Genomic DNA, 12,040 nt, shown 5'->3' with positions numbered 1-12,040 from the left:
AAATTCAACAAGGGACAGTGCCAAGTCCTGCACCTGAAGAGTAACAAACCTAGATCCTAATATATACTGAGGGCCACCCAACTAGAAAGCAGCTTGGCAGAAAAGGGACCTGAGGGCCCTGGTGTGTCACAGTACAGCCGGTCTGTAGCTGGACAAGATAAATCTGGCCATAACAAACCAAATTCAGCTAGCCTGGTTCGTTCTAGAAAAGAAGTAGAACAAGTCCCTGGGTGAACAATGATAGGATAGATTTGAACTCAAACAGAGATCTCAGCTAACCCTGTTCAAGCCTAGATGCAGAAACACCATTGGCCAGAGATCTGGGTGGAGAGAGATCCCAACCATTCGGCTATCTAAACCTGGGAAATTCAAACCCCTTATAAAAGAGTCGACTGCAATAAACTCAGTGCTGTTTGTTGAGGATGCTTGGTGAGTTTGTCATTTCTGTCTCCAACCAATGACCCATAACATAATACTGGTGGATACCAGGTTGAACATGAGCCACCAATATGCCCTTGACACAAAGAAGACAAATGGTATCCTGGGCTGCATTAGGAGGAATGTTGCCAGCAGGTCGAGGGATGTGATCCTTCCTCTCTAATCAGCAGTGATGAGACCACGCCTGGAGTTCTGTGTCCAGTTCTTGGCTCCTCAGTACAAGAAGACAAGGACGTACTGGAGAAAGTCCAGCCAAAGGCCACAAAGATGATTAAAGGACTGGATGAAAGGCTGAGAAACCTGGGACTGTTTAACCCAGAGAAAGGAAGGCTCAGATGGAGATCTTATTAATGTGTACAAGTACCTGAAGGGAGGGTGCAAAGAAGATGAAGCCAGGCTCTTGTTGATGGTGCCCAGTTACAGAACAAGAAGAAATAAAGGAGTTTCCATTTGAACATCAGAAACTCCTTTTTTTTCTGTGAGGGTGACTGAGCATTGGGACAGGTTGCCCAAAAAGATTGTAGAGTCTCCCTCCTTGGAGATATTCAAAATCCCTCTGGACATATACCTGTGAAGCAGTCACTAGATGACCTTGTTTGAGCAGGGGGGTTGGACTCAATGATCTTCAGAGCTCCCTTCCAACAACAACTCTTGTGTACTAATTTTGTCTGGTTTTTCTGGACAAGCATTTAACACAGGTGTACCTCCACTTGAGTGATCATAACAAAAAGGCCCCTATAGCCTTCTCACCTGCAGGATATCATCTAAGGCACCTGCCACACTTCTAACATGAAAAAACAAGAATATATTTTATTCAACTACCGGTTCTCTTCTGTTTAGTACTATCAAACTAAACTTACACTGATTCATAAATAAGTATGGCCTGATCCTGCAGGCTGTTCACTGTGAACACATCCTCTCCTCTCAAACAGGAAAAACATAAAACTTTCCTTCTATCACTCTCTAGTTTTGAAAATGAGAGATTTCATCTTTTTTTTGTAGCTTTTGAATCTGCTTTTCACTCTCTGGTGTGACAAAAGAGATGTTATTATATGAATCTGATGTTTTTTCTCAGTTACCAAAGCCTCCACTCGGTTGCCTTTGAATACCTAGGTTTTCACCTCATGAGAACTTGCTCATAGTACAGCTTCTTTAGAAACAGCTGTTTGTTCCACGTAATGTTTTCTGGGACAAGCACATTAAATTTCATATAAGTAACATAAAATTAAAATAATGGAAACAAAGAAGAAATGGTACAATAAAAGGGTGTGAGAAGTGAGACTGGTTTATCTGAGAGCCACAGAGAATTTATGACACTTGTCTTCAGATTTCCAGCCTTAAACAAAAAAACCAACAAAACACAAACCCAGTTAAAAGAGTATGTAAGATGCTGATTAGAATGAAAAATGTATTTTATATAAATTTAGCTTTATACTTCAGTTCAAATCCTCACCCCAACTTATGAACAAGGACAGAATAAGGTCCATTGCTAATATGATGTTACTCATCTAGAATCAATAATTTCACATGAAACATACTGCCATCTTGTCCACTATTAATGGAGGTATAAGATGAAATCTTAGCAATCTAGAAAGTTCCACAAGACTTCAGTGACTTTAAAAATTTGAAGCATTAAAACCTCTTATTTTTAATATTTTTTTCCTTTTCATATAATTAAAAAAAAAAAAAACATGACCGGTAAATCATTCAACTACAAACTAACCATTTGGTGTACTTAGTACAATTTGCAAAGAAGAAAATGGATTTAATGAAGAATGGGTGATTATCTTTCCTAAGAACTTGCAAGCAAAATATGGGCAATGCTATTACATTTGGTCATTACTGCAATTTAAATGGGGCATGAGCTCTGGTGGCAATATACTTACCATCATACTCTGGGAAATAATCAACTAAATGGGAGTACATAATTTTCTCCTCTAAAAGATCTTTTTTATTTAAGAACAGAATAACCGAAGAATTCTGGAACCATGGATATGTGATAATTGTCCTAAAGAGTGCTTTGCTTTCTTCCATTCGATTCTGGAATTTAAAAAAAAAAGAGATACATTTATGCAGTTGTGAATTTTTTTTAATCGATCAATGCAATTCCATTTTAGTTGATAAACATATCCATTTCACGTTTTCCACCTTCTTACCAAAATGTAAGATTTAACCGATTCATTTACAATTCATAGGTATGCAGTATACTAAATATGCAGGCAGTTTCCTTTTGCAAACTCAGTGACTCAAGCATGACTATTCTTGAATTGTGGTTCAATACAATTCTGAAGAACTGTAAGGCTGACATGATGTAGTTAATACAGAGTCAGAACAAATTGAGTTCAGAACCAGGAATTAACTCTACCTCTCTATTATTTGAAAATTCTAAGGCAGGCCTGATTAGCTACTATGGAAGCTGTTTTTAGGAGATGCCTCCTGAAAACAAGTTTCACCACCAAAAAGGCTATTATGATCCAATTAGTGGGAGATGCCTCTGCTCAAATTAATGTGTAAACAACACCATATGCCAAAGTTAATAGTACAGATTTTATTTAACAGTAAATGTGAGGCAGAGAAATAGAAAGAAATAGGAAGAGAGAAGGGGGAGGGAGACAGAGCGAGAAAGAAATTAAGCAAAAGATATCACCACCATGTGGATTTCTGCAGCATTCTTCACCCTGGTCTTTGATGGTGGGGGTCCCAGAGTCATTCTACTGGAGGTACCACCTTTATACACTCCAAGTTCTGGGTATCCAAGGGGTGGTTGCAGATGTTCCCACAACTTGGACTGGCACAGATGTAAGCAGTGGTTTCCTTTCCCACAGTTTTCACAGTGGAATTTTGTCCAGTGTGCTAATTCCAAACCTTCACCTTTGTTTAGGCCTAGAATTAGTGCCTTCCTTTTTGCCATCCATGCTTATCTCAAGTTCCTGTCGTGGTGGCTTATCTTATGGGAATAGTGTTTTGAGACATGTAATTACATTCTTTAAGTCCTCACACAGGCTTCTAGAGAAAAAAATCAAAGTAAATCTTGCAGATTCTGATGTTGCTGAGCCATAGAATCATAGAATTGTTTAAGTTGGAAAAGGCCTAAGAGATTATAGAGTCCAACCATTAACCTAATACGACCAAGTCTACCACTAAACCATATCCCCAAGTGCCACATCTGCACATCTTTTAATACCCTCAAGGAATGGTGACTCACTTCTCTGGGCAACCTGTTTGAGTGCTTGATAACCCTTTCAGTGAAGAATTATTTCCTAATATCACACCTGAACCTCCCCTGGTGCAACTTGCATCCATTTCTGCTTGTTCTGTCAATTGTTACATAGGACAAGAGACTGACACTGTTACAACCTCTTTTCATACACTTGTAGAGAGCAATATGGTCGCCCCTGAGCCTTCTATTCTCCAGACTAAAAACACTCATTACGCTCAGCTACTACTCATAGGACTTATGTTCCAGATGCTTCATCAGCTTCATTACTCTTCTTTGGATGTGCTCCAGCACCTCAATGTCTTTCTTGTAGTGAGGGGCCCAAAACTGAACTCAGGATTTGAGTTGTGGCCGCACCAGTGCTGAGTACAAAGTGATGAACATTTCCCTAGTCCCGCTGGCCACATTATTTCTGATAGAAGCCAAGATGCCATTGGCCTTATTGGCCACCTGGGCACACACTACCTCATGTTCAGCTGGCTGTCAACCAATGCTCCCCACATCCTTTTCTGTTGGGCAGCTTTCCAGCCATTCTTCCTCAAGCCTATAATACTGCATTAGGTTATGACCCAAGTGCAAAACCCAGCACTTGGCCTTGCTGAACCTCATACAGCTGGACTCAGCCCACTGATCTAGCCTGTCCAGATCTCTCTGGAGAGCCTTCCTACTGTCCAGTAGATCAACACTCCTGCCCAAACTTGGTGTCATCTGCAAACTTACTGAAGGTGCACTCAATCCCATCGTCCAGGTCATTGATAAAGATATTAAGCAGGACTGTCCCCAATACGGAGCCCTGGGGAACACCACTAGTGACCATCTACCAAGTGGATTTAACTCCATTCACCACGAGTATGTGGACCCATCCAGCCAGCCAAATTTTCACCCAGCAAAGAGTATACCTGTCCACCTAGTTTATCATAGACAGTGCTATAGGAAATAGTGTAAAAGGCTTTGCTAAAGTCCAGGTCAACAAAATCCACAGTGGATCACCTTGTCATAGAAGGAGACCTAGTTAAACAGAACCTGCCACCAGTACACTTGGGTGAATCCTAACCCAATACCCCGTGTCCGCCCAAACCCCACAGCTCCTGCTAAGGTTGTGGAGTTTTCTGTAACATTTTGCTTGCCACCTTGGGGTGTACCTGCCTCTGTTGTTCCAGCCACCACTCCAAGTTTCCTGCTACAGCCCATTTCACCATCCAGAGGGGCACTGAGATGAGCTGCCCCAGAAGGTTTGTAAAGGAAGCCTCTTCTCTCTCCCGCCGGCTTGCCTGCCATTGTCCATGTGGAGAGAGGCAGCTAAGCTCACGTTACAGCACCCCCTGCAGCCGAGGGGAAATCATCACACCTGCCCTGCCCACTGGGAGCCAACAGTGCCCCTGTGGGCTGAGAAAATAACTACACCAAAGGGGAAAATGCTTGACGGCCAAGAGAAGGTTGTGTTTCTGTTTTTGTTTGCTGTTGCTGCTGTTGGGGATGTTTGTTTGCCTTATTATACATTGATATATATACTAGTAAAGAACTGTTATTCCTTTTCCCATATCTTTGCCTGAAAGCCCTGTAAATTCAAACTTATAATAATTTGGAGGGAAGAGGGTCACATTTTCTATTCCAAGGGAGGTTACGGCCTTCCTTTGTGGAGGCAGATAAGCTTGCCAAGCATCTCCCCTGGAGGGATGTCCCTTGAATGGAATGTGATAAGCTCATCTTAGTCCTCCCAGGTAGAGATACCTCTTAGATGAGACTATCCTCCCTGGTCATGTCGAGATCCCATTATGCTCTGATATACACATGTAGATTCTTTCTAACCCATTGTTTTTTCCCCTTTGGTACCACCCTCGCTTTCCCCCATAAATATCCCAGCTTCTGCCCAGTTCAGGAGGGAGCTGTCATCCCTGGCCCCCTTTGCAGGGTTCTGGATAATAAAGCCTACCCCTGCGGAATCGCCACACAGCACTCCTGTCTCTCTGTCTCTGTGTCGGCCTGGGATAACCATGCAAGGCAGAGCTGAAGTCACTGCTAAGAGCTGATCACTTGCAGCCACAGGCTGCGGCCACCTTGCAGAGGTAACCCGGTGGCTGGGGGACTGCCCAAGACCCCTAGAAGGTTGTCTTTTGCAAGATCTCTCTGTCTGGGAAGGTTGAGACATTCCAAGTCAGACAAACAGATCCCTGGCAGGCCACCATAAGTGGTGCACCGAACTCCAGAATTGGACCCCCCTCAGCTGGAAGTCCCTGGAGAGACCAACATTCGGCATGGCTGATCCGCTATCGGAACATCACTCCTCTGGAGACAACCCCTGAGTTCTAGCAGAGGCTATCTGAATAGGCAGTCTGAGACCCTCAAAATAACCACCTGGGAGAAAAAGCCCTTAATCAGAACAGAGGCCTGACCACCAAGCCAGAAGGTTTTCTTTTGACCTGACCAGCTGACGAGTGTAAGTTGAAATCAGCCTTTTCTGTGTGCTTTTATCTTTGGGTCTTTTTGGTGAGGTTTATTTTGTTTGTTTGTTTTTTTGTTGGTTGTTTTTTTTTTTTTCTGCTCAATTGGAAATGGGACCACCAGTATGGGACTGAGGCTGGGAAAATCTCACCTATCCCAAACTGAGAGAGAATTATATTCCCAAGTTCTAAATGCCCTTTCTGCAAGCAACTTCAAATTTTCTAAAAGAAATATTTCTAAAAAGAATCTAAAATTGTTTATCAAATGGATTTATAAGCAGTTTCCTGACTGCAAGAGAGACACTTTCTGTGATATATGATGTGAAATAATTCGTGTTTGTAATCTGTGGTGTAAAATAATTCACATTTTATAAGATATACGGTAAAAGTCACTCAGGCTTGGAAATTAAAAAACATTCAGGAATTGTAAAAGCCCTTGCCAGGAACTCAGGCAAGGACTAAAATTTGCAGTAGAAAGAAGGGTGGCTCCGAGAAGAGATGAGCCCTCTCCGGAGATGGACCTGACAATGACCCAACGATTCACACTCGATATGGATCTGGCCTCCATCATCCGGGGTGTGCATCCCAATACAGGGTTCCCAGAAATCGAATCAAGTATTCATCTCTCCTCGGAAACCTATTCAACCGACCGGCAGTGAGGAAAAAGACTACATGAAGATGAAAAAGAAGCTGAAGGGACAAAAGAAGTATGAGGCAATATCCTGTCGAGCCGAAAAAAAAAACTGTATATAAACTGGCTCCACAGACACTGAATTTGTGAACAGGGGAGCTCCGGTGTGATAGAGGCTGAAGCTAAGTTCACCCAGTGCCGATCCCGGGCTTGACACTGATTTTTGCTTGTGGCTTTTAAAAATTCTATATTGTAAATTATTAATAAAAATCTCTATTAATTTAATTGGCTATGCATTTATAACAAACTTATGGGCTCATCTGGGATCCAGTTTTTGGTGTCTACGGTCCCCCTCTTTCCGTCCGGGAGACAGAAGCCCCAGCACCCCCGGGACCCCCACCTCAACCCCTGCAGGCAGCTCGAGCCCCTCTGCTGGGAGCCTCGGCACTGCCGCCTGAGCAACAACCCCCACTGGCAGGATTTCAGCCTCAGCCCCAGCCCCCTTCCCAGCCCCAGGACCTCCCTCCCCCAGAACACCCACCTCCTGAGCTGGACTCGGCATCCCATCCCAACCCCAGCCCCTACACACACACAAGCTTTCCAAAAGCGGCCTCTACCCTACTAGCTAGGAGGACACGGTGAAAGTTAAAGAAAATAAGTGAAGAAGATAGCGAAGATGATGAAGATAGGCACAATCTTCTCCCACTAAGGGAGGTGCCGACCGCCCCAGGGATTATCGGATATGTAAATGTAACGAATAATACTGCAGATGTAAGAGCTTTTAAGAAGGAGATGGGAAAACTAATGGATGACCCTTTGGGGGTGTCAGATAGACTTGATGAGTTCCTAGGCATGAGTATTTATTCATACGATGATATCATTGATATCATTATATTATTATCATTATAAGATCATTATTTAATACTGAGGAGAGAGAAATTATTAGGCAGGCGGGAATGCGAGAATGGGAACGCCGGAATCCTCAGGGCACCACGGGAACTGAAATGGCCAAACCAGAGACCCAATTGGGATGCCCAGACAGAGGAAGGCAGGTGAAATATGATAGATTTAAGGAATATGATTCAAATTGTAAGGGAAGCAGTGCTGAGGCGACAAAACATCAGCAAGGTATTCCGTGAGTGCCAGGGGAAGAACGAAACCCCTTCAGAATGGTTAGACAGATTAAGAAAAAGTCTGCAGATATACTCAGGGACAGACCCTAATTCTCCTATAGGGGAGGTGTTGTTAAAAACTCAATTTGTAGCAAAATCATTGGAAGACATACGGAGGAAACTCGAAAAGATAGAGAATTGGCAAGAAGAAGGGTTACAGGAGCTACTTAGAGAAGCTCAGAAGGTCTATACAAGAAGGGAGGAAGAGAGACAAAGGGTACAGGCAAAGGTGCTAGTCGCTGCCGTCAGGGAGGTGCAGAAGCAGGAACAATCCCATGATTCCGGAAGAGACAGCTCCCAGAGGAGTCAATTACCACCGCCAAGAAGGGACTCCGGAAACCAGAGGGAGGGCCCCGAGTGCTTTTACTGTAAGAAAAGGAGGCATTTCAGAAAGGATTGCAAGAAAAGGATAAAAGATCCTAACATTTTCCAGGAAGACTAGGGAAGTCTAGGGCTCTTCATTCTGGGGTCTAGAACATGTAAGGAGCCCTTGATAAAATTAAAAATAGGACCCCAAAGGGAGGAGATATCCTTCCTGGTTGACTCAGGGGCCGAGTGCTCCATGGTCCAGAGATTGCCGAAAGGGTGAACAAAAAGTAGAGACACCATGATGGTGATAGGAGCAAAGGGGGAGCCCTTTAAGGTTCCAGTTATTAAAAACGTAGAAATAGAGTCAGAGACCAAAATTTGTTTGGGGAACATGTTGTTAGTAGAAGAGGCAGATTACAATTTATTAGGAAGAGACTTGATTGTAGCTCTAGGAATAAATTTGATAGTACAGGGACCAGACTTAGTAGTGAGCCTGTATAGATTAACGGAAGAAGATGAAAATAGGCTAGATCCCACAGTCTGGCATACCCAGGGAGAAGGTGGGAGGTTGGAAATGGAACCTATTTCCATAGAAATACAGACACCAGAGGATCCAATCAGAATTAAGCAATACCCCATTTCCATGGAGGGAAGAAAGGGATTAAAACCTGTGATTGATGAGTTAGTAAAAAGGGGAATTCTAGAAACATGCCTATCCAGACATAATACCCCGATTCTAGCAGTACGGAAAACTGATGGGAGTTTTAGATTAGTCCAGAATCTGAGGGCTGTGAACCAAAGAACAAAAATGAGTTTCCCTGTAGTCGCCAATCCATACACCCTCTTGAACCAAATTTCCCCTGAAGACACCTGGTATAGTGTGATAGACCTGAAAGATGCTTTTTGGACTTGTCCTTTAGCTGAAGACAGCCGGGATTATTTTGCTTTTCAGTGGGAAGACCGTGAAACAAATAGGAAGCAGCAGTTCAGGTGGACATCCTTGCCCCAGGGGTTTACCGATTCCCCCAACCTGTTCGGGCAAGCACTAGGGCAGTTGTTAAGCCAGTTTGTTCCAACAGAAGGAACCAAACTTCTGCAGTATGTTGTCGACCTATTAATAGTCAGTCCCAGGGAGGAAGACGTGAGGGCAAGCACAATAGCATTATTAAATTTTTTAGGGAAGAAAGGGCTAAAAGTATCAAAATCGAAACTGCAGTTCACGGAACAGGAGGTCAAGTACTTAGGGCACTGGATCACAAAAGGGAAAAAGAAGTTGGATCCTGATAGGGTTGCAGGAATCATTGCATTACCTCCTCCACGGTCAAAGAGGGAGGTTAGACAGCTGCTGGGACTTTTGGGGTACTGCAGACAGTGGATCGAGGGATATAGCGAGAAGGTGAAATTTTTTATATGAGAAATTGACTACAGACAGAATAAAGTGGACAGAACAGGATGAAGTAAGGTATGGAGCGTTAAAAGAAACACTCATACCGGCTCCAGTGTTGAGCCTTCCTGATATAAGGAAACAGTTCCAGTTGTTTGTGGATGTTAGCAATCATACAGCACAGGGGGTGCTAACACAGGATTGGGCCGGAACCAGGAAACAGGTTGGGTATGTATCAAAGCTCTTAGACCCTGTGAGCCGAGGCTGGCCCACCTGCTTACAGGCGATAGTCGCGGCAGCGCTGTTAGTGGGAGAGGCCAAGAAAGTCACTTTCAGGGCACCCTTGGTGGTGTATACTCCTCACAATGTAAGGAGAATTTTGCAACAGAAAGCAGACAAATGGCTCACAGATGCTAGACTTTTGAAATACGAGGCTATATTGATTCATTTGCCCAATTTGGAGTTATGGACAGCCCCTGCCCAAAATCCTGCACAGTTCCTGTTTGGTGAAGCGTAAGGGGAGTGTAGTCATGATTGTGTAGAGGTGGTAGAACTGCAGGCAAAGATAAGATCGGATTTGGAAGAAGAGGAGTTGGAGGGAGGAGAGAAATGGTTCGTGGATGGATCAGCAAGGGTTATAGAAGGAAAAAGAAAGTCAGGATATGCCATAGTGGATGGAAAGTCAGGAGAGGTAATAGCATCAGGACCTCTAAGTGCCAGATGGTCAGCACAAGCTTGTGAATTGTACGCAGTTTTACAGGAACTCAGGAGGTTGAAAGGAAGGAAAGGGATAATTTTCACCTACTCCAAATATGCCTTCAGGGTCATACATACATTTGGAAAAATTTGGGAAGAACAAGGATTACTTAGCACTCGAGGGAGAGGGTTGATCCATGAAGAATTAATAAGACAAATTCTGGAAGCAATAAGGGAACCTGAGGCCATTTCCATTGTACATGTGAAGGAGCATCAAGCAGGAATGCAGTTTCGAATCCGGGGAAATAATTTGGCAGATAGAGAAGCTAAGAAGGCAGCACTCCTAGTGATAAATACCCCAGAAGTCAGGGAAGATAATACCCAGGAATATCCCTCCCATCCTTCCTCCAAGGAGATTGAAGGATACAAGAAAATAGGAGGCAAGTGGGAAGAAGGAAAATGGAGATTGCCTGATGGGAGAGAACTTTTATCTAGGGATTATACGAGAAAAATCCTAAACAGGCTCCACCAGCAGACCCACTGGGGAGCACAGGCACTTGCAGAAAAGTTTTTTAAATTCTTTGGAGGCAAAGGGATTTATGAGCTAGCAAAACAGGAAGTACAGGGATGTATGATATGCCAAAGGGTAAATTGTACCAGGTCTCATTGGACTCAGTTAGGGGGTTGGCCTCTGGCATACCGCCCGTTTGGAAGGATTCAGGTAGGTTTCACCAAACTACCCAAAGTAGGGAGGTATAAATTCCTGCTAGTAACAGTAGATCAGCTAACGCATTGGGTAGAAGCCTTTCCTAGCTCCAGGGCTACGGCTCAGACAGTGTCAAGAATATTGTTAGAGGACATCATCCCTCAATATGGTATAATTGACCATATAGACTCAGATCAGGGGACTCATTTTACATCAAAAATTATTGGGCAATTGGCAGATGCCTTAGGGATCCGCTGGGACTATCACAGGCCTTGGCACCCCCAAAGCTCAGGGTGGGTGGAACGCATGAATCAGACACTAAAAGCACAGTTATGGAAAATAATGCTGGAAACTAGGATGTCTTGGTTTAAGTGCCTCCCTTTAGCTCTGCTGAACATAAGAACTATGCCCCACTCTGAGAGTGGATTATCACCTTTTGAAATGCTATACGGAATGCCATAGGAGCACGGGATGTCAGTCGGGCACCCCAGGCTAGAAGACGGCCAAATTCAGCCCTATCTGATAGCAATAAATAAGAACTTACACGAGCTAAGAAAAAAGGGAATAATAATGCAGAGCACCCCTTTGGCGTTTGCCATACACAAAACACAACCAGGAGATGAGGTGTTGGTTAAAACCTGGAAAGAGGTCTTCCTAACTCCACATTGGGAAGGTCCCTTTCTTGTCCTTCTAACCACAGACATGGCCATTCGAACAGCTGAAAAGGGCTGGACGCACGCTTCTTGGGTGAAGAAGATCGAAAGACAAGAGGAGGAGCCTGAGTGGAAAGTAACCTCTTCCCCAGGAGACCTAAGGATAAAACTTCACTGGCACGATAGATGACTGACGAGAACACGATAAGTTGCTTTAAACCAGAATGTCCATGCTACCCATGTTTTCATTTTAAGTGCATTTATTGTTGTGAGATTTGGGTTGTACATTTTCAAGGGGGATATAGACCGAGGGGTCTGTACATGAAGTGTTTGGAAACGGAACAAAATCTGACTGATCGTATCTTAGTGCTCGCTACGAACTTGGGTTTACTG

The 12,040-nt window shown here is 43.7% G+C and overlaps 1 protein-coding gene across 1 annotated transcript in view; it reads right to left on the bottom strand.

The window, feature by feature from the left end:
* Positions 1-12,040, bottom strand: part of LOC134565197 (guanine nucleotide-binding protein G(q) subunit alpha) — a 275,102-nt gene that overhangs the window by 9,813 nt on the left and 253,249 nt on the right. The window contains exon 6 of the mRNA XM_063424683.1: positions 2,325-2,478. Coding sequence (XP_063280753.1) covers positions 2,325-2,478 — 154 coding nt within the window. The remainder of the gene's footprint in view (positions 1-2,324; positions 2,479-12,040) is intronic.

This window comes from Prinia subflava, assembly GCF_021018805.1.
Source record: "Prinia subflava isolate CZ2003 ecotype Zambia chromosome W unlocalized genomic scaffold, Cam_Psub_1.2 scaffold_39_NEW, whole genome shotgun sequence".
Classification (NCBI taxonomy): domain Eukaryota; kingdom Metazoa; phylum Chordata; class Aves; order Passeriformes; family Cisticolidae; genus Prinia; species Prinia subflava.
Note: the sequence above shows the minus strand (reverse complement) of the source record. Positions and strands in the feature narration are given on the sequence as shown.